Source organism: Panicum virgatum, chromosome 7K (assembly GCF_016808335.1).
Source record: "Panicum virgatum strain AP13 chromosome 7K, P.virgatum_v5, whole genome shotgun sequence".
Taxonomy (NCBI): domain Eukaryota; kingdom Viridiplantae; phylum Streptophyta; class Magnoliopsida; order Poales; family Poaceae; genus Panicum; species Panicum virgatum.
The window spans coordinates 35,654,102-35,676,267 of record NC_053142.1 but is presented as its reverse complement, the minus strand read 5'-3'; the positions used below and the strand labels follow the sequence as shown (position 1 = coordinate 35,676,267).

General features: G+C 51.0%; 3 protein-coding genes across 10 annotated transcripts; 1 reads left to right on the top strand and 2 right to left on the bottom strand.

The window, feature by feature from the left end:
* Positions 1-2,768: 2,768 nt before the first annotated feature.
* On the bottom strand, positions 2,769-3,694 carry LOC120642356 (MLP-like protein 423). The gene is made up of 2 exons (XM_039918825.1): positions 3,415-3,694; positions 2,769-3,323 (listed from the first exon to the last, which is right to left on the bottom strand). The coding sequence occupies exons 1-2, from the start codon at positions 3,593-3,595 to the stop codon at positions 3,043-3,045; spliced, it is 462 nt and encodes a 153-aa protein (XP_039774759.1). The 5' UTR covers positions 3,596-3,694; the 3' UTR covers positions 2,769-3,042.
* Positions 3,695-14,654: 10,960 nt separating this feature from the next.
* LOC120640182 (atherin-like) lies at positions 14,655-15,155 on the bottom strand. Its single transcript, XM_039916046.1, has one exon. The coding sequence runs from the start codon at positions 15,153-15,155 to the stop codon at positions 14,655-14,657; it is 501 nt and encodes a 166-aa protein (XP_039771980.1).
* Positions 15,156-15,553: 398 nt separating this feature from the next.
* LOC120642355 lies at positions 15,554-21,176 on the top strand. 8 transcript variants are annotated; one of them, XR_005662579.1, is made up of 4 exons: positions 15,564-16,244; positions 16,446-16,736; positions 17,678-17,852; positions 19,459-19,665. XR_005662579.1 is itself a non-coding variant. In XM_039918819.1 (3 exons), exons 1-2 carry the CDS (start codon positions 15,604-15,606, stop codon positions 16,714-16,716), a joined length of 912 nt encoding a protein of 303 aa, XP_039774753.1. In that variant the 5' UTR covers positions 15,554-15,603; the 3' UTR covers positions 16,717-16,736; positions 17,678-18,050. The 8 variants fall into 8 exon arrangements, 6 of the variants coding, with proteins under 6 accessions (XP_039774753.1, XP_039774755.1, XP_039774756.1 ...); XR_005662578.1 differs by lacking the exon at positions 19,459-19,665 and adding an exon at positions 18,950-19,394; XM_039918819.1 differs by lacking the exon at positions 19,459-19,665 and having other exon boundaries at positions 15,554-16,244; positions 17,678-18,050.
* Positions 21,177-22,166: the final 990 nt, after the last annotated feature.

Genomic DNA, 22,166 nt, shown 5'->3' with positions numbered 1-22,166 from the left:
GAATTGACCCTTTTCCCATTAAATATTTGGGCATCCCACTCGGTCTACGAAAATTAAGCAAGTCAGATTTTCAACCTTTGATCGATAAGGTTGCCAACCGTTTGCCTACATGGAAAGCGGGCCTCATGAATAGAGCCGGTCGAACAGTGTTGATTAAGAGTACTCTATCTGCAATACCCACACACACTGCTGTTGCGCTCAACCTTTCCTCATGGGCGATTAGTTGTATCGACGGTATCAGACGGGGTTTTCTCTGGAGAGGTGCCCAAGCAGCAAAAGGAGGCCATTGTTTGTTGGCGTGGCCCAGAGTATGTTGCCCGTCCGATTTGGGAGGTTTGGGTATTGTTGACTTGCAACGCTTCGGTTATGCCTTGCGGATGAAATGGCTCTGGCACCGGCGGTCTGAGAATGCAAGACATTGGCACGCGCTCCCAGATAGCAAAGAACAGGTCGTCCAGGCAATGTTCACCGCCTCCATCTACGTTGAGATTGGCAATGTGCAAAGGGCCCTTTTCTGGACGGATCGGTGGATACAGGGGCAATCCATCGAAGACCTTGCACCGTGCCTCTTTAATGCTGTTACTACACGTGCTAGACAATCGAGAACAGTAGCACAAGGCCTGCATGAGGATCGATGGACTCAGGACATTTCAGGGGCTTTGACTGTGCAAGTTCTCTTGGATTACTTGCGCATTTGGGACCTAACCAGGGAGGTTCACCTGGACATAGATCGGAGCGACCGTGTTTGTTGGATGTGGACACCTGATAAGGTCTTTACTACTGCATCTGCTTACAGATCCTTCTTCATGGCCCAGCACCCAATTAAGGGAGCAAAGATCCTCCACAAAACACGGGCTCCAGGTAAGTGCAAGTTCTTCATGTGGCTTGCGCTCCACGATAGATGCTGGACTGCTGATCGTCGTAAACGGCATGGGCTACAGAGTGATGACACATGCGTCTTGTGCTCTCAGTTGCCGGAGACCATCGATCACTTGCTTGTGGGCTGTCCTTTTTCACGTGAGATTTGGTTTAAAGTGCTACGGTGGCTAGGTTGGGAAATGGTCGCCCCCTCCACTCACACGACCAATCTATCTGATTGGTGGCTGGCTGCAAGGAAAGACGTTCCAAAGATTGGTCGCAACGGTTTTGATTCTATGGTGGTTCTCGTTTGCTGGCTTTTTTGGAAAGAAAGGAACAACAGGACTTTCGACCGGCGGGTGCGGACAATTCAGGATGTAGTACTCAAGGTGGCTGATGAAATTGTTCTTTGGGTTCAAGCAGGTTTTAGGCATTTAGATATGGTGGCTAGTGCCTTAGGTCGGTCCCCAGGTCGCAACACGGTTATTTTGTAATCGTTCAGCGCTAAGTCCGGGGTTGGTTCCACTTCTCTGTAACCAGCCCTTTGTAAACTTTTTTCTTCCCTTCTTAATGAAAAATGTGCTCAGGCACAGTCGCGAAAAAAAAGGTGGAGTGGACTGGTTTGCAGTTCACTGTGCCAGATCAGGCTTGTGACTCTTTTGCAGATTGGTGGCATGGCAATTTGAGTTCGGTTAGGCCCTGTTTAGTTCCAAAACATTTTCTACAGTACCTGTTACATCGAATTTTTTGACACATGCATAGAGTATTAAATGCAGTTGAAAAAAAAATTAATTACACAGTCTAACTGATTAGCACGAGATGAATCTTTTAAGCCTAATTAGTCCATAATTGGACATTATTTGTCAAGTAACAACGAAATACTGTATCAAAATCTAAACTTTTTCGCGAACTAAACACAGCGTAAGGGGCGTTAAAGAAGAAACCTGCCAGCTGTGTTTATGTACACGGCTTGGAACCTGTGGTGGGAAAGGAATAGCAGTGTGTTTGAGAACAAACAACTCATCACTTCTGGTCAGGTGGTCGGTACGAACAAGGAGATTGCAACGCGGATAGCTGCTCGTGGTACTCCAGAGCTTGATGGTCTTTCTTTTCATTAATATTTTTTTAGAAACATAGTATAGACGCATATGCTCACAAACAAGCACGCACACTCATTTATATGAATACATGCACGCAATTCTATCTCTATGAGTAGCTCTGAGAGACTGAGCCGGCAAATCCTCAAAATTGATGAAGTCACTACATTCTTTCCATTAATGTTAGCAAGTATTGTTTTCTTGAGTGTGTTCTTGTTTCTTTGTAATACACACTATTGTAAGACTATTTCTACTTCTCCTTATTATATGATCTAGTAGTGCTCCTGCTTTATTTAAAAAAAGAGTACTAACCTGACTGCCTGACTTCAGATCACATTGCTGCCGCTGCCGTGACGACTGAGTCACAGCCTCACAGGGAGTACCAACTGCGGAGAGCGGTGGCCACTTGTTATTCGTAAACCGTAACACGAGAGCGGGCAGAGGCAACGCACATGATCGCTGCAGGGCCAGCGGCAGCAGCTGGATGGCAACAGCGCCGGAGACACGGACACGATCGCAGCACGACCGGTGGGTAGCTGCAAACCAACCGGTGGGTAGCTGCAAACCAACGCACACGTTCGGTGTTATCCTCTTTGGCCCAGTGCATGGCCCTGTTCTCTGTCCTCCTGTTTCTTGGGTTCAGGGTTCGTGCTTGTTGTTTTCCCCGGGTATAACACTCAGTTCTTTCTTCAAAAAAAAACACTCAGTTCTTTTTTTTTGTGAAAAGATGGTATAACACTCAGTTCTTACAACATAAATCTACAAGATATAGAAGAATGGTCCCGCTTCCCAACTCTGTCAGGCCAGTAAGTCTGAAGCAACTCATCGGGTGCACGATGAACACGTATAATTTTATTATTGACTGGGACTAGATTGCAATCTGCAGAGTGCAGACGCGCACGATCCCTGCAGCAACATCAAACATTCAACCGGAGACAAGTCAAGGACACGACCCTCCGTAGCTACCACGCCAATACGAACATGGACTCGGACACCAGCACCAACGACATGCACGCTAGCGTGCTAAAATGACTGCGACCGATCGCCGATGCCTCGGCGGGTGGACGACCACCCCCGCCGCCGCCGCCTAGTTCTTGAGGAGGTAGTCGTCGAGGTCGTGGAACGTCTTGGTGGCGGTCTCCTTGATGACGTCCGGGTCGGGCACCTGGTCGTTGGCCTTGTCGAACTCCATGGACCAGTTGACGACGGCGCCGGCCTTGGCCTCCTTGGCGGGGGACACCTTGAGCGTGATCCTGAAGTTCTTGTAGAAGTTCACCAGCTCGCCGTCCACCACGCTGTACGACACCACCTTGTTCTCGTCGTCCGCCAGCTCCACCTTCTCCTTGGCGAACGTCATCATCGGCACCCCTGCACCACCACCAGCAGCGGCAACATCAGGGTCTGAGGACACCACGGTTTCTGTCGGCATCGGCTAGAGAAGCAAGGCGTAGTCACGTACCCTCGGCGTACTTGAGGAGGCGGACGGTGCCGGCGGACTTGCCGTCGCCCTCGACGGTCTCGATGCTCTGGTACTGCTGGGGGAAGATCTTGGGGAACAGCTCCGTGGAGTCGCGCAGCGCCGCCCACAGCTTGTCCGCCGGGGACTTCACCTCCACCACCAGCTCGGTCTTGGACGCCATAGTAGCTAGCAACTGAGCTCTACCTACTCCTGTGCTACGAGCTGTGTAGTGTGGGCGGTGGTGATGCGCTCGTTGTATGGAGATGGCGATGGCGAGACCTCGGCCCGGCCTTTATATAGATCTAGCCAACCGAGACACCAGCTCTGACCCTGACACAGTGACACAGACTTGCTGTTCATCAGAGCAGCCGCTGCTACTGCTGCTGCCGGAAATTGAAGGTTTTCCGGCGAGATCCAACCACCTTGCTCAGGCTCGAATTTATAGCGTCCGTCGGTGCAGATCCACGCCGTGCAACGACGCCGGTTGTCGATTGATGACGGTAACATGCCTGGGCCGTGTTCTCGTCGAACTGTGAGACTTCTTTTTCAGAGGAAATTCAATTGTGAGACCGGCTGCAGTGCAATGCAATGCACAGGTTGGGTCGGAGTAGTTGGAGGAATTCTTTGGTCCGGAAGGAAACATGGGATGAGGCCGGACAGGAATTGAGTGGTCTGGTTCGCAGTTGGCAACAGGGCGCCCGAATTTCTTATACGGCGCGCGCTGCGACCGGTCCCTGCGAACGGATGACATGGCGCGCGCTCGTCCACGCATTCGTCGTCTTCAACCTATAGCAGCGCACGGCTCGTCTCCGCCGCTGGCGGTCGGCCGAGCTAGGGGTTGGGGAGGGGGAGGGGGCGGCCAGGGAGGGTGGGAGGTGGGTGGAGCGGCCGCCGGCGAGGTCGTCGGCGGCCGGGGTGGTAGCGGGAGGCGGCGGCCTTAGATTTCGGGTTGCCGGGGGTGGGGGTGGCTCGCCGGCTTCCATGTCCGGCGGCCATAGAGGAGGGGTCGGGGGGCGGGGGCGGCCCGGCGGTGGCGGCGGTTCGGCCGGCGGAGGGCGCGGTGGCGCGGGAGCGCCGCCGGCCGGGCCGGGCCGGACAACCGGTGGGACTGTGCCGGCTGCGGGGGCGGAGAGCGCTGGCGGCCGTGGGCGATGGGGAAGGCCGACGGGGGCGGGTGGAGGGCGGAGCGGTGCGGCGGCGAGTCGCCGCCGGCCGCGGGTGGCGGTGGTGGTCGGCGGGGGCCAGGGCTGGGGCAGGGCGGATGGGGTGGTGGCGGATGGGGTGAAGGAAGAAAGAAGAATGGGGAAGAAAAACAGTGTTCGCTAGCGACGCACGAGCGTCCGCTAGCGGCCCCCAACTCCGAAGGGCGCCGGTTTAATTGCTCGGTTTTTGGTTGAAACAGTAAAGCGTCTGTCATGGATGGTTCAGGAGCATGGCAAATTGTACTCTGATCAGATCATCAGAATGCAGGGCTTATCAGACGCGACAAACGGACAGCATCGGGGGCCAAGCCAACTGCAACGGTGAGCCGTTCAGGGCAGTTATGCGTTCGGCCAAGCCGGAAAAGGTTGTTGATGCAGATTCATTTTGGCAGCCTCGGTGCTCATATGAGATTGGTCTAAGCAGTCTGAACGTCATCACCCGATCGATATGGCTTGTGAAGAGGAAACGTTCAGATCAAAGAGAGAGGAGGCCCTTCTGTCCAGCAGACAGGAGCACGAGGCAGCTGCTGACTCCTTGTTGCGCCACCCATCTTCGAGCTCTGGTGGTGTGGCGGTACGGTTGGGGGTGCAAAATAGGTGCCGGATCCACCGTCCTTTCTTTTGAGTTCGAAAGTTTGTACTATTTTTTTAAAAAAATAAGAATTTATTTTAAAAAATCAGTACAAATTTTTGAAGTAAAGAGAGGCAATAGAGATACCCTAACGGACACACATTTGCAGCTCTAGGTACGGTTGTGCGGCTTATTGCTTATGCATCCACAATGTTTTGTTCACGAAGTTGTAATTTTTTCTTTTGCATCTCTGCATGCTAGCTTATATCCTTATCACAAACCTTAACATATGACAAAAAAAGAATTGAGGGTGCATCTGGCAGCGAAAGAGATATACTAGTAAGTAGTGTAAATTGACTGAGAGAATTAAGGTCATAGCTAGTTATTTATTTGGTTCGCGAAGGGAATATTAAGAGGGGGGAGTTTATACCTCTGTCTGGTGTGCGCCTTTTGAAATGGGAAGTTGCATTATAAGTCATGATAAAAGGTAGATATGTATTCAAGTTCCACTTCAAGCAAAAATTCGTCTAATTTTCACCGCTACTCTGGAATTGGTCGGTGAGAGTTGGCTCTCGAGAGTCTAAATTCTCATTTCCCATCCTACCAAAACTCACACTCCTACAATTCAAAAAAAAAAAACTCGCACTCCTAATAACCAATAAACAAGAGAAATTTAAGCCTTTATCTACACACCCCCTCCTTTTGCACTAATTGTCCCCAGCCAATATATGGTGAGGGATATTAAGAGGAAAGACAAATAAAAACAAAGGATTGAAAGGGGATTCTGAGCATCTCCAAGAGTTTGGCATTTTCTACTTGACAAATTTTATGATTTGCCAACTCCCTAAAATATATGTCAAGTAAAAAAAACAGATTATCTCTAATAGTTTGGCATAATTAACTCCTCAAAATTAAAGTTTTAGCTATTTAAATGCAATCGACGGAAAAGATAAAAGAAAAACACTTTTGCAAAGTGAATACAAAACGTTTAGCAAATTAACCAAGCCCATATATGTAAATACTTTGTCTCTAGGCGTTTTTCATCAAGACCCAGCAAAATGTTTCCTCTTCAATTTCCTAAAGTCCAGCTCCTCGTCAAGTAAACATTGAGTTTTTGTGATACAAAGTCAGCAAGCAGAGTGAGCTCAACAGGAAAAGTAGAAAGAAGAAAGGGGAAATTTCTCCGATTCAACCACTCTTGCCACTCCATGGCGACGGGAGCCAACAAGGCGGGCCTCGCCACAGGCCGTGCCCTTGCGCTGCTGCTGATGCCGCTCGCCCTCGCCTTCCCCTCCCATCTCCTCCTCATCCACCGCCGGCTGCTGCCGATGCACAGCACCTTGCTCTGCGATGGCCGCAGGGCCAGCGACGACGATGACGGGGCCACTGCCTCCAGGCTTGCCTTGCCGGCGGCCGGGTGGTAGTACAAAGCGGCCGCCATGGCTGCTCCCTCTCTTTCGTGTGTACCATGTACGTGGTTGAATGGCTGCGTGGCCACTGTCGCGCCTCCCGTCGTCTTCGATTTTTGCCCTTCCTCTTCCTAGCCGACGAGCCGCGGCAGTCCGCCATCGCCGGCTGCTGCGCCCTACAGCGCCGCTGCCAGTTCGCCGTCGCCATGGCCGCGCCCCAACCGGCCGCCGCCGCTCGCGGGCAAGAGCTCCCCGGCTTCCTCCGCGACGAGGAGACCGCCCAGCCCCACCGCACTCCCCCATCCGCCGCCCAGCCCCGCTGCGGCCGCTGGCGTCGTCACCATCGCGCAGGAGAAGACGACGGGGAGGCGCGGGAGAAGACGATGGGGAGACGCGCCCAGGAGGAGTCCGCGGCATGAGAAACGCTGATGCGGAGTTGGATATGCGCGCGTATATTTGCGCGCTGAGGAGCTCTTTTTCCCAGTTTGCTAAAATTTATCAAGTGATATGGCAAACTGTTGGACAAATTTTATGTGTTTTTCCAAAAAAACAAGGATGTCAACTTAATTTGACAAACTGTTGGAGATGCTTTAGTCCGCCTCATCAAAATTCAAGTTGGAATCACAAATGTCATTGTGCCATGCCAGAGCTAGCTGTTGTAACAATATTTATCAGGGCGTTCTATCCATCAAATGATCCCGGACATCACATCATCACCATCTCCAACTTCTTGAATACATTATACATGCAGCTTTTCACCCATTTATGCCGGCAATTTTTAGCCCATCAACCATTGTCGGTCCATCATTGATTGTCACCTCTCCATCACCAATTTGGTGTGCCCTCGGGCTAGATGACCTTCTTTTGCCCTCCTATAGACCCATTGGGAGAGGAGGCCCTCTTGATAACTCCTAAACTAAAGCATCAACCCTAGCATCCCCCTTCACGACACAACATTGTTCTAGTCAAACATATCAAAACTCGATAGGATGACATTGTTCTAGTACATTTTCGTCTTGATTCAACAACCTGCGTACCGTTGGCTCAACATTTCAGATAAACTAAATTATATTTTATAAATTCTGATTTATTCTTTTGAACGAACTGGGCGGGAGCTTAAAAATACAAAAACAGAAGAAAAAAAGGGGACAGGTACCCTGCCGTGCAGCCTGAAGAAGAGTCCTAGGCGCAACACACAAGCACGGACAAAGTTCTGATTTATCAACTTGCTTCCTGATGTAATCTGAGCCGTCCATCTACATGACACAAAATTATGTAAGAATTTTTTTTCCGCAGAAGTTGGCAACGTATAAAAAGCCCGGCACAAAGTCTCAGCTTTAGACTGACCGCAGTGGGGTTCTCTAAAATGAACGGTACCCAAATGGAATAGCTTTTTGCAGTAACTAGTAGAGATGCACGTGCCACAGGCACGTGTTTAAAAAAACAATTATATTTAAAAATAATTAAAATGCACCAAATAACTACTGAAAATTAAATTTATTTATTAATATCATTATATATAATTACTTGATATGATGGAATTACATTCAATTACAAGCTTGGTGACTCTTAGTTAAATCGAACTCACCTGACATAGATTTGCACGAATTATAGACTGATGTGCTGGCTTCGCATACCAATCTGGACGCATTGACTCAACCTTGACATACATACAACTGCAAATTGCTGGAAGAGCCGACCAGCATGAAAGAATGCATTTAATTGACCTTCATACAAATCTTTAGCTTCAAACAATATTACTCTCTCGCGCTGACGTGACACCAGGATCCTCCACTACATCACCACGATCCTCCACCAGCTATCAATAGGAGAGAGAGTTGTAAGGTGAAACCATATTATTATTTAATAATACCACATAATAGTAAATGGAAAACATCTTCATACCTATATTGTCAAGCTCATCATGGGGACCATCCTCGTTCCCACTATGCTCATCAATATCATGGTCTTCCCCTTAAGACACTGAATGTCGGCATTTTGCCTTAAGATGCTACAGCCGAATTGCACCTAATTCCTCATTAGCAAGATTATCTATGAATGAGATAATATATATTGCTACTTATTATTATTATTATTATTATTATTATTATTATTATTATTATTATTATTATTATTATTATTATTATTATTATTATTATTATTACTACTACTACTACTACATTTGTGAACAACACCAGATTCCTCAGCAATAAACAACAACAACAACAACAACAACAACAATAATAATAATAACAATAATAATAATTTACTTATTATCTATTGTTCTACTATTTAAAAATAATTAGAAAAATACGAAACAAACCTTGCTTCTTACGCTTCGTATACTTTCTCTTCAGCTTAGTAGGAGGTGGATCCTGATATTTGATATTTTTATCCTCCCATTTAGTCTCACCACCAGGGGAAAACAAATTAAAAGGTAGACCAATGGGTGGTAGCAACCATGGTACGCCCTAATATAGTGAGGTCGATCCTCACTACCATATATTATTATGCTGCGAGAAAACCTCTGCTGAGGGTCATTACCATCCACCCATATAGCAGCGATCTGATCCATCCTAGGTGCAATATATCTCCTCTGATCAACAGATATGCTTGTATTAAGTTCAATGTTGTAATCTGCAATATTAGACAACGAATCAAGATTTCTGAATAGAAGCACATATACGCGTTGTCCTGCAGAATCCTCAACATTAACTGGATCATTGAAATATCAAGCTTGGCTGACCTTTTGACCCTATATGCAATGGTCTCATCGCTGTCATAAAAGTATAGCTCATATATGCTTTACAACAACACTGCTTCCATCTATTTGGTTGATAACTGATGACACACCCACATGCAGTGCATTTTCAGTTAGCATCATCACACATGTATACAGAAATTTGCAGAGTTTTCCCTCTCAACCTTTCTCTCAGCCTTTCTCCAATGGTAGTTTTCCCTCTTCTTAGCATTCAACTCAGCTTTTTTCTCAGCTGGCATGCTTGCATACTTTCCCATGCCCTTTGGCATTTTAGCTCCCTCGGATCATTATTTCCTTCAGCAGAATCATATTAAGTTGATGGTACAAGATACAATAACGGCAGAAGAAGAAAAATGCAATGCTTATTACCATTTTGTGAATCAAACTCATCACGGCTTGCTCATTTATTACGTTTTTTTTGCCATATATTCGTGATATCTTCAAGTGGGGAACCACCATCCATTTTTCCCTCCATCAAGCTGTTGAATTCAATTCAAATTAAAACCCAAAAAGTAGATTAAATATTAATTCACGCAGCTATTTAAATATTTCACATAGCATCAAACTACATACCTCAGCATACGTGATGGAGAGATAGACAATGGCCAACGTTCCGAACTTCCACGACACCAAATTTTGCATATACTCATCACGACAATTTCAGAAAAGAACACACAAGTGAAGAATGTTTCATAGTTGGTGTGACTGCTGAAAATTCCTCCCTGCAGAGAAAGAGCGCTCCATACCTATAGCGGCATTGGCATGTTGATGGTGACTATGCACTCGGAACGGAGATGGCCACCAAAATAAATCAAACTCGTGTTCCTGCTTCAGATCGCTGCTTGCATACTACTATCGATGAGAAGATAGTGGCACAAGCATTAGCACGTAGTAGTGCATGTGCACTGTCCCACAGCAAGCTCAATTAACACGAGCATAGTAAAAGATCAGACTGAACCACTAATAAAACTACAGAAAGAACGTACACACCATATATTCATATATTGTTGCGACCGAATAGATGAAGAAATTATATCGAAAGCAGTTTTAAGATGATAGGCCTCTAGCTAGTTCTTGCACCATACCCTGCAGGTCGACCTGCCGCTGATCAGGCCTGACGGCTGACGCTCGACCCCTATAGCTCTTCCCGCCGCCGATCAGGCCTGACGTCTGATCCGAGCCCCTACAGCTCGTCCCGTCGCCGATCAGGCCTCAACACCTAGCTCGTCCCGACTCCTTTTCGGCGGCGTTAGGGAAAGACTAAACGGAGGCGCACGGGCAAAAGGCCAGGCTAGGGCAACGGGGTTGTGGAGAAGCAAACGCGGGGCCGGCCTCTGGGCCAGGCCAATCGCGTCAGCACATCGGAGACGTTGACATCGTACCCGTGCCGCGCCGCGCCGTTGGCGACGTAGCAGTGGCAGATCGAAGGGGTTGGCGTCGAAGGCGGCCTGGTACGCCGCGGGTACGTAGATCGTCCAATCTTCAAAAGCTGCAGCCTGCGGCGTGCCGGCGGGACACACGGTGGCGTTTGTTGGTGTTGGGAGCAGCACGCGGGCGAGGGTGTCGCCGCGCCGCCGAACATGAAGCTCTGGGCAGGCAGCAATGCTTGCGTCAAACGCCGAAGGAATTCTCGGGACTCTCTCTCTCTTTTTCCTTCCAAAAAAACAATGCCTCAAACGCGCTCCTTCCGAGTGCGTGTGCATAATAATAAAGAAATAAAATAAGTCATGCACACAAGGAAACAATCACGGTAATTAGCTGACGTAAGGAAATAAACAATCACGGTAATCTTTTTGAGGGTAACGTGTGCGTGGTTGGTATGTGGGTATGTAGCGGTGAAAAAAGTTTTGTGATTTCCATCCTCCCCGTACATGCGCGCATGAGGCGGGCTTTCCCTATGAGATCAATAGGTGGGTACGGTGGGTACATAGGAGAGCTATGGTGAAAAAAGTTGGAGGTTTTGAGTGGAAATATTTTAGAAATAGCTGTTTTCATCTACCCACCACCTATCCACCATCTTGGGACCTGCGGTGTGGGGCCATCTGTGAGGAGTAAGGGTGGCCCACTTTGGGTGAGAATTGTTTTCAATTGTTTCAACTTTTATAGTATAGAAGAGCGCCGCAGCGGGGCTCTGTAAAAGACTCTGTATGGTTGCAGATCAACTTTCACTAGCCAAATCTGGTGCAGGTAGAGAAGCGCCGCTACCCAAGGACGTGGCGCGGGGCCCGCGCACCCGCGCTCCATCCCAACCATCGCGTGACGGGGGAGGGGAGCGCAGGACACCCGCCACGCCCCTCCCGCGCCGTGCTGCGCCGCCATGGCCACTGTGCCGCGCCGCCCTGGCCGCCGCACGCCGACGTGCCTCCACGGCCCACCTCGCCGTGCGCCCCCTGCCTCGCCCCACGCCGGGGCAGCTGCCCCATCACGGCCGCCGCTCCGCCTCGCTGCGGTGCTGCTTCCGCCTCGCCGCCGGCGTGGCCACGCGCCATCCGCACGGGCACTCGCCGCGGCCCCGCCCCGCCCCAGGACAGCAGCCCCGCTGCCGCTGCAGCGCCACGCCGCGCCACCGACGGTGGAGGAGGGCCGCGCCGCCGCCAGGGCCGCCTCGCCGCACCAGCTCCGGCCAGCCGAGGCCGCCACGGGCGAGCTCGGCTGCAGGCGGGCGTGGCGAGCTCGGGCACAGGCGGCGAGGAGCGGGGGCGGCGGCGCCAAGGAGCGGAGGCGGCCGGAGCAGAGAGAGGGGCCGGAGAGGGATGAGCCGTCGGGGAGGAGGCCTGCCGCAGGCCTGGGAGAGAGAAGGGAGGAGAGAGGCCTGGGAGGGCGACGGGTGAGTGGGGATTAATGGCGTATGACATGTGGACCCCATGTGGTGGTAGTTGGGATAGAGAGTGAGATAGAGTGTGGATCGGTGCAGAAGAATTGGGTATAGAGAAAAGAATATTGCTGACCAGGACAGAATATTCTATTTAGAGAGTGAATTTGGAGTATGACAAGTGCGGATAGCCTTAGGCTGTCCACAGTGGATTCTTTATCCCATCCGCAACCTAAACTTCCAGTAGCATATGGAGAAATTTTTGCTGCAGCGGGTAATCTAAACGGCTCTGCATCTTTGCGGACGGAGCGGTGGCTCTGGACATGCAGCGCGGTACGGACGAAACTCCAGACTGTCGATGCGCGAGCCCCCTTCGTCCTTCGCGCCCATCCCCAACCGTCGAGCTCGAGGTGCCGCGCCTCCCGCGGATGTGGAAGTCCGAGCTCGACCCCGCGGCCGGAGATGCACGTGGGAGGCGGCGCTGGAGCCCCGCGGCCGGAGATGCACGTGGGGGGTGGTGCTGGATCCGCGCGGGGGAGGAGAGCTCTGCAAGGCCTCTGCTCCTGCGAATCGCCATGGCAGCCGCTCGCCCTTGGCCGCCGCAAGGCCGGCCGCCAAGGCCCGCCGCCGTGAGCCCAGGACCCCCGCGAGGCCAGCCGCCAAGGAGGAGATTCATGGCCTCCGCCACACGCGGATTTGGCCATCCGTCCGCGCTCACCGGCGCCGCGGAGAGGGCCCCCTGCAGGCCGGCGAGGACGAGGAGCTCGCGGAGAGGGGCGGGAGGGCGCCACGCGCAGAGGCCCACTGCGGCGGAGGATGCCGCGTTGGCGGCAGCGGAGCGCCGGCGCGAGGAGGGAGGAGCGCGCGAGGCTCCACTTCCGCGTGCGCCACAGGATCCGTCCGCCACGCAGGGCTCCGCCGCCGTGCCGCCATGGCCACGACCCACAGCGGACGGAGCTCGGGACGGCTCCGGCAAGCAGGGGCGCCACCCTGGCCACGGCTCCACGACCGGCCTCGCGCGCCGCTGCACGCACCCCACCCCACCTCGCGCGCTCGCCGGCCGCCCGCCCTTGCTCCGCCGCACGCTCGCCCGCCCGGGCGCCCCCTGCCACCGTCCCGCCCGCGCGCCGCACGCCGCCGCCGCGAGGAGCCGAGCGAAAGGAGGCCCACCTTGGCGCACGCCGCCGCCGCGCGCCACACCTCTCCTCCGCGAGGAGATGGGGAGTGGCGCGGCGGGGATGGGGATAGGGAGGCGCGAGCGCCCGCCGGCGGGAGAGGGAGAGGCGCGGCGACCGGTGCTCGGGCGGGCGGAGCTCGGGCGAGGAGCGTCACGGGCTCCACCATGACCGTCGGCCAGGGAGGGGAGGGAGAAGGGGGGAGGACGACGGGGGCGCCGCGCCATGGCCGCGAGGGAGCGAGGACTGCGGCCGGCGCGCGAGCTCCGGCCCGTGCTCGCCGAAAAGGGAGGCCGGAGAGAGACAGAGTGTACGGGAGGGGCGGAAATAGGGGAGGGGGGCGAGACGGACGAGGGGAAAAGAAAAGAAGGGGAGAAGAAAAGAGAGAAAAAGAAAAGGAAAAGAAAATGAGATGTTAGTTGGAGATGGTTGAATAAAATATGTGATAGTTAGTATAGAGTGGAGATATAGAGAGTGAATAAGTGCAGCGAAATTGAATGTAGAGAAGAGAATCTCGATGACTAGAATAAAATATTCTGTTTAGAGAGCGAATTTAGAGTACGACGAGTGTAGATAGCCCTTAGGCTCTCCGCAGCGGGCTCTGTAAGCCGTCCGCAACCCAAACTTCCAGTACGATATACAGAGAATTTTGCTGCAGCGGGTGCTGTAAAGGACTGTGCTATTATCCAGAGCGGCCTCTGACACGCCATATGCAGCGCGGTACGGACGACACGGTACACAGCCATGCGCTGGCCCCTTTCGTCCTTCTCGCGCCCCATCCCCAACCGCTGTTGCTGCCGCTGCCGTCGGGAAGCCGAGGCTCTGCTCCGCCTTGGCCGCCGCAGACGCCGAAGGAAGGAGCTCGCGCCACCCCTGCTCGCCGCCGGACACGCGCAGGAAGGAGCGGATCTCGGAGCTCGAAGTTTGAGCTCGAGCCACCGGCGAGGGAGAAGGCATGGACCCTCCAGTCCATGGTCCCGCCGTGCCACACCTCCGCCATGGCCCCGCGCGGCCCACGGGGCACCGGCCGCCGAGGCCACAATCTCCACAGGGCGTGTAACAGCCCACGAGGTAGAGTGGGCCGGGCCAAATTCGCGAGTACTGTAGCAGTACTATAGCGACGCGATTTGGTCCCGTACTGGAAGTTGAAGGGAACCCAGACCAGCTTAAATACCAGGCCCAGGGTAGTTGAATAACTCCGGTTGCAACTTTTTGCGCGAAGCGAGGACGAAAGCGCAAGAGAGTTATTTAGCAGGTGTGATTTACTCAACGTGCAGAGTAGATCTTAGCCGTTATCCCGGGTCAGGCCGTTACAGGGCGCCGCGCTGCAGCTCCGCCTCGCACCACCCCGCCGCACCCACGGCTACCCGGCGCCGCCGCCTCGATCCCCGCCATGTCCGCCACGCGCCGGCATGGCTCCCGCCCCGTCCGAGCTCCCCCGCCTCGTAGACCTCCGCGGGCTGCCGCCTCGCAAGCTCCGCTGCCCTGCGCGCCGCGAGCCAGCGAGCTCCGCCTCTCCTCCGCCTTCGCCTCCTCTGCCTGGGCCTCGCCGCCGCGTCTTCCGCCCCGCGCGCGGCCGCAGGTCTTGCACCTCCGCGCACCCCGGCGAGGCGAGGAGAGGCAGGGGAGGCCGAGGATGGAAGAAGGCCGGCCGGAGATCTTGCCGCCGCGTCGAGGGACGCGGCCGGGGACGCGGCGCCATCGGGGTCCGCCGGTGGTGAGGGAGGAGGGAGGCCGCCGCCGGCCACCTCAGGGGAGCGCCGGAGAGCTCGAGGCCGCGCGGTGGAGGGAGGGAGGAGGGGCGTGCCCATGGCCAGCCGCCCGCTCCGCCCCCCTGCCCATGGCCGAGGAAGGGAGGGAGGGAGAGAGAGGGGGGGCCGCGGTGGGGGAGAAAGAGAGTGGGGAGGGAGGGCGGGGGGGGGTAAAAAAAGAGAAAATAATTATGACACGTGGGCCCCACTCGTGGTAGTTGGTATAGAGTAGAAATTTAGAGGGTGAATGAACGCGGAGAAACTGAATATAGAGAGGAGAATTTCGATGAACAGGCAGAAATATTCTTTTTAGAGAGTGAATTTAGAGAGGGACGAGGGCGGAGAGTCTTAGGCTAGCGGTACACATGCACACACAAGCCGCCTAACCAGAAAAGTTTGACGTTTATCCACGTAAGCCGCTTTAAAAAAAATCCAAAAGAAAAATCGCCCCTCGAGTTCCCGGCCTCCCCATTCTGCTCCGCAGTCCGCACTGGCATCGGCATCCCCGATGGCGGCGTCGCCCGCCCTCCTCTCGCGGACTCCCGCCGTCTCCGGGCACCCCCACCTCCTCTTCTCGCGTCGCCCCTCGCCGCGCCACCTCCGCCTCGCCCCTCCCGCCGCCGCCCCCACCCCGGGGGGCAGCCCTGGCCCCGGCGTCTTCCTATCGCCGCGCGCGCTCTCGCAGCTCGACGAGCTCGCGGCCTTCCGCTACGAGCACGCCTTCCCGCACGGCCTCCTCACCGTGCGCGCCCTCACCCGCGGCCCCGAAGACGACGCCGTGGCCGAGGCGCTCGTCCGCCTCCTGGCCTCCTCGTTCTCAGAGACCGTCCGGTGGGCCCCGGCCCAGCGCTACGCGCAGCTCCTCACGTTCGTCATCCGCAGGTACCTCCACGAGCGCCGCGGGCTCGCGCCGCACGCCGCGGTGCTCGTGGGGTTCTACCGCCCCGCCGACGCGGGCGCGGCCGACGCCACGGGGGATGACGGAGACGAGGGCAGCGACGATGGGAGAGGTAAAGATGAAGGGGAGATGGCGTGCACGGCGGAGGTGTCGTTCGACGCGGTGGGCGCGCCCGGGGCCCCGCCCACGCCCACCCCGCCGCTCGACTTCCCGTACATCTGTAACATGACTGTGAAGACGGCATTCAGGAGGTAATGGATAGCATTACGATTTATAGTGCGCTTGACCGGGCAACCAATTTGCCTATGTCTTCTGGTGCAAGACGCAGATTGTTTGTATCAGTTAGATAATCTATTGGTTGAAATGCCATATCAAGTTGTTTGTTCAACTATGCTTGCTTAAATTTTGTCGATTGTAGTACTTTCTAAAGTCTGCCTTGTTTTTCCCCATAGGAGAGGAATCGGGAAACAACTTCTTAAGGCATGTGAGGATTTGGTCATCAAAATGGATGCAAAAAGACGTGTATATCTTCATTGTCGAATTATCGATCAAGTGCCATTCAACATGTACAGGAAAGCTGGATATAACATTGTCGAGACTGACAATATTTTGGTTTGGCTGAGCCTTCAAAAGCGGAAGTATTTGATGAGCAAGGAATTACCTCAAGCTTCTGTTGTTGAGTCTTCAACCAAAGACTTCGATGATAATATTTTGACACGCTAAACGTTCAACAGGATCAACAGGTACACATGAGGTTGAATTTTGTGTATAAATGTATGGTTCTGTTCGTTGCATATTTTCACAACTTCCATTCATTAATTGGCTATCACCAAATTATTTAGTTAAATATGATTGACATTGCTTGTAACTGATGTTGATTCAATAATATGGCCCATATGCTCACTAATCTCATCAGCATGAGTTCACAGTTTAAGCGTTTGTAGCATATCACGATTCAGTGTTATAGCCCATAGAATCAGTCAGTGGAAGTTACTTCACTATCTATGGATCAAATTGATGAATAGGTTAAGTTTTTCATCTTTTCAAAAAATATATTACTCTGCTAATCATGCATACAGATCATTAAATTTATTTAAAAACTTCTGCTACATAACAGAAGGCTTGAGTTTGATGTAAGAAAAGAAATAGAAACCTTTTGGGACCTTTCATTGGCAAAATGCCTTACTAACATTAACAAGAAGACCTCCCAGCTGTTAAAAATTAGGCTCATCTAGTTTTACGTGCTAATGTACTTCAATTTATCATTTTGCATCATTGATGATTCTTCAACTCTTTCCCATATTTCTTAAGCACAGAGAGTAATAGCTCGTTCCACATATCTATCGGTCCTGGCAAACACCAATGGGAACAGTCACTGTAACCCCTCATCCACTTATTATTCCAATGGATCCCTGGGTGTGCATCAGGTCTCATAGACATAGCTTCAGTAATATCTAGAATCTCTATGTTCATCTGTCCCTTGTGGCTGCTTTCATTTTGTGTTCTGTTAGCTTCCTCAACCTGCGCATTTCTTATTGCCCACTCAACTGTCCTGGTCATTGCTTCTCCTTTTTCCACTGGTTCAGTTCTATTGCAATATCCTCCAGTATTCCAGAAACCATTTTCAAAATGTGCTGGTGTTGCTGTTCTTACTAATGTTAACTGCAGTCCACATTCTTGGCAGTTGGTCAAGTTACGGAGGGCTGTTCTAAGCGCCCTCTGAATAGCTGTAATGACATCAATGCTTGTGATGTTATCCTCTGAGCAGTATATACATCCAATGAGTTTTCCACCTTCATAGAGATAATTCTTCCTGAAGAACCATCGGGAACTCGATATGACTAAAACATTGATCTCACGTAAGTTTGCAGCTAATCTCACATCAAGTTTATCTAGGTGTATGTCATGCATTTCAACCTCTGTGCCATTGATCTCTCTTTCTGATGCTTCTACAAGAAATTTGGTCCACAGTGCCATGAGTGTAAAATTGTGGGATTTGAAGTGCCATGTGACAAATTTATCTTTAGTGTCACTATAAACTTTGGTTGGAATTTCCACCTGCAGTGTTTTATAGGGTTTGAGTTAGATTCTCTTATCATAATTTATGAATTTCACAATAATAGGAGATGAAGTTTGCTACAGATGTAAGGTAAATAATGTAGAGTTCCTCTGAGAGTTCATTTGATATTTCTTTAGAAAAAAATTGTTCGATATACATAGCCAATCATAAATTTTCTGCAGCATGAAGGTAAGGTCTCACACTAAATCAATGAAACCATGGGAGTTAATATCATGCGATTTTAGGCACATATGTAAAATCAGGCCTTGAGACACTTTGGCCTATTTGTACTATCTAGATCACTCAACCATATGAATGAGGGCATGAGGATATGTAAAGGTCTGTAGATGTTAGGATTGCCCAATTGATATGGTGGAACTGAATTTTTACCCAAATGGATTTCTTGTGCTTGTTTGTTTAATGTTTCCTAGAAGAGGGGAGGCAAGGAAATCTGTAGCAAACTAGGAAACAAACTGGGGAAACTTTTTGAGGGTCCCACTGATAGTTGTGTCCAAGAACATTGGGTCTGTCATATATACTGTGCAAATCTGTAACTTGTGATAAGAGTAAATGTTATATAAAAACTAAAACATATTATTAACATCTCGCAGAACTAAAACTAAGGTTACTCACCTGAGATAGTAAACAAAGTAGTGACTCCATCTGGTTCCGTCCAATTGAATCTGCAGCGAACGCCATTGTCTTCCCTCGGACAATATTCAAGAACAGCTGAGGTTCAAACCTTACCATGTCACAACCATGTGGCACCCACTTCCAGTTTACATAATCCATTTGCTTTCCATACTTTCCGCAGTTTTTTGAGTCCGGCATCGTTGGGCATGTAAAGTTGGTGTAAATGGGGCCTCTTGAATCCCTGACCCATGTGCCATTGAACAGATTGCAGACTTTGTCTTCATAACCTAAAAAGCAGAGCAAAATTACCTCTGGTACAAAATTCTTTGGCAGAGACGCTGTTTGTGAAACTTTAGAGCAAGTATTATAGTGGGCTACAAGTTGGCTAAATCCTACATGGAAGAGAGAGAAAAGAAGAAAGAGTAGAAAGTGGGCGCTTCACTCCCCGCAGGCTGAAACGGGCTGAACTGCCGCTGCTTCGTGGGCCCTCACAGAGGCAAATGCCAGCTGCCAGCCTGCAGCGAGCGCAGAGCAGGCGCATGGGCGCCGCACGCAGCCGACGAGCGGGCTGCGTTGCTAGCCTTGCTCTTAAGGAAACGTTTGCTGTTGCCAGCCTACTACATTTGATTATGACGCACTGATTGAATTTTGGGAGGCAAAGGGATCTATTTTACTTTGTTTATTCATGTTTTTACCTGTGTTTTTATAATGTCTTGATTTTTTCTTTTTTTTTTTGCATAAACTCCATTTTCATCAACTAATCTTACATGCAGAACATTGGTCCAAATGCCTCTGAAACATTATAACAGATCATCTGGGCAAAAGAAGCCATTTGAATATGCAGAGATAGCCAGGCTTTATAGCCTTTTGAAATCACAGGCATTGTAAACATATTACCTAATCTTTGATAAATCTTAACTTGATGTACAATATTGAGCTGGGATCTCATGCACAGCTATATCATATTGGAAACGAAGAAAGATAGAGTAAGCTTCAGAAAAAGAGAGGGGGGGGGGGAGCAGATAGATATATGCTGGGCAGTAGAGGCTTACCGATTTTCGTCTCCTGAGGAGAGAGATCTGTTGGCATAGGATAGCGGTAGAAAGTCGCAGGATGATGTGTTGAGAGGAGGAGGATGAATAACCCTGTTGTGAGCATCAGCGCTAGTGTGTTTCTTCCACCAGGAAATACATGGGTGGGTGTTCTGATGTGGCTTCGTCCATGGCGATTTGGTAGAGGTGGGCTTTCCTTGTCCATGGCCATGTTTAGGGGCTAAGGTCCTAGTCTCTAAGTTGCATCATGGTAAAGAAGCCGCCATCTTATTATACTAGGTTCTAAGCTTGCTGGAGCCATCGGTATTCTCGACAAATGTGCATTTCTTCATTTATTTTCTTTGTTCAGGGTGAATAATTCATTGCAAGCTTGCTGGGACCGGGAGCCATTGATGCCCCTGGAAACTGTGTCTGCATTAACAAATGTGCATTTCACCGTTAGTTTCTTCTATACTAGCGTCGCAAAATATCATCACTAATAAGTTTGTTCTAAATCCAAAAATTCTAGATTTGATCAAGTATAAAGAAAACAATTAACATACGGAGGGAGTATACCACATCAAAGAATTAAATTGTAAAAGTATATTTTTGTGGTAGATCTGATGTTACTCATTTGATGTCATAAATATTACTATTCATTCTGTGACCTAAACTTGGTCAAACTTATTATTGTAAGTATTGTTTAACAGGACAAACAAACAATTATTTACATTTTTTAAAAGATAAAATATCTACTTTTGGGGATGGAATGGATCCGAATACAATGTATAGTTTGTCTACCTCCTCATTTTTTTTCCTAGAATCAACGGAGGCTAGGGAGCGGGGTGTTTACACCAACTTCAATGGTTACAATAGTTAAACTGTGGATCACTAGGAATCATTAATCAGATTATATGGTACTCCTATTTTATTCATGGATGTTTTCAATCTAGGACAGCGAAATCACTCTGTTCTGCCGGTTGCTCCACCAGCCAGTCAACAATATTTTTCTCTCACACCAAATCAGCACCAGCCACCAGTCAGCCAGTAGTAATTTTCTCTCATAATAAACCAGCACCAGCCGCAGCCAGCAGAACATAATGAAAACGCCGGCTCAGTATGAGTTTCACTTAAAAAGTCAAACTGAGAGTGCATAAGAGTACACAGAGTACCCGGTGCTTGCACTAGCTGCTTTCATCAAACCATGACTTGCTCTACGTTCTGTTTTTCTGCTATTTGACTAGCTCTGTGTTCTGTTTTTCCTTCAGTGCTTGCGCTAGCTGGATGCTGGATGCTGGTTGCTGGAACCTGCGTGACCCGGGCTAGATGCCCTTCTTGTTTGACATCTGCCCATACTCCTATGCTTTATGGTAGTCAAGTAGCGATGTAGCATTGATTCCTTGATTGTCGCAATACTATATGAAATTGCAAGAGTCATACTTGCCCTGTTTCTTAATAAGATTGGTCAGACATACGTGTCACAGAAATTTCAGACGGATGGGACCTATGACTTCGCCAGGGCATAGGACCGCGGCCCCGGATGAGCAATACTCCTGCGCAGAACTAATACTCGATCATGGCCTGATCACAGATTACTGTATCTCTAGGATTGAAACACAGACCGGCTTGTGGTCGCATCATTGGCACCTATGCCTGGGCATATTACCCGAGCCTGAAAAACCCGATCCCTACTTCGGGTTTTAGACTACGGTAGCCGAAATTATTATGGGTAAATCAGGTAACAGGCAACGGTATCCGAACTACCCGAATAACCCGAAAATCAGCCCAGCCCATATACTTCTAGTCAGCCCAGCCCACCAATGCACCAAACGTCATTCCAGCACCCCAAGCCCAAATTCGAGTAACCCTAGCCCACCCCCAACCACCCCACGCAAGCCACCCGGTACCCCACGCAAGCCCAAATTCCAGTCTCCAGAGGCTGCGACGGCCTCCCCCGAGACCTCGAGCGACGGCGCCACGGACCCACGGATGGGAGGAGCTTCGGCGCTGGAGGCGGCGCGGGGCGATCTGCGCTGGGCGATGGCGCCGAGGACGGGCGGGGCGTCGGCACCGGAGGCGGCACGGGGCGTCCAGGCACTGAAGATGGGCGGGCGTCGACGCTGGAGGCGGCGCAGGGCGTCCAGCGCTCGTGACGGCCGCCGCCGCCGCCGGGGTGAGGCGGCCAAAGGGGCTCCGCTCGTCGGCCTCCGCAATCGGGTGCGCCATCTTGCCGCCGCCGCTAGCTTGGCTCCTTCGGCTCCCACGCCCTACTACTTGCTGTTGCTTTGGATCAGGTGGCGATTTGAAATCGGGTAGTTCGGGTTTACCTGAACCCGAACCCGAATTTTCGGGTACCCGAAATGTCGGGTTTCACTAGAAAATGCACGCGGCCTTGCCGCGCAAGACCAATATGGGACCATTTTATTTAATAGATTTACCTAATTGACAAT

What these genes read in the sequence shown, in the direction of transcription:
- LOC120642356 (XM_039918825.1), bottom strand. Translation starts at nt 3,595, where the DNA reads ATGGCGTCCAAGACCGAGCTGGTGGTGGAGGTGAAGTCCCCGGCGGAC. An exon ending in CCTCCTCAAGTACGCCGAGG is followed by an intron (nt 3,324 to 3,414) that starts GTACGTGACTAC and finishes GTGGTGGTGCAG; the next exon opens with GGGTGCCGATGATGACGTTC.
- LOC120640182 (XM_039916046.1), bottom strand. Translation starts at nt 15,155, where the DNA reads ATGGGCACGCCCCTCCTCCCTCCCTCCACCGCGCGGCCTCGAGCTCTC.
- LOC120642355 (XM_039918821.1), top strand. Translation starts at nt 15,604, where the DNA reads ATGGCGGCGTCGCCCGCCCTCCTCTCGCGGACTCCCGCCGTCTCCGGG. An exon ending in GTGAAGACGGCATTCAGGAG is followed by an intron (nt 16,245 to 16,445) that starts GTAATGGATAGC and finishes TTTTCCCCATAG; the next exon opens with GAGAGGAATCGGGAAACAAC.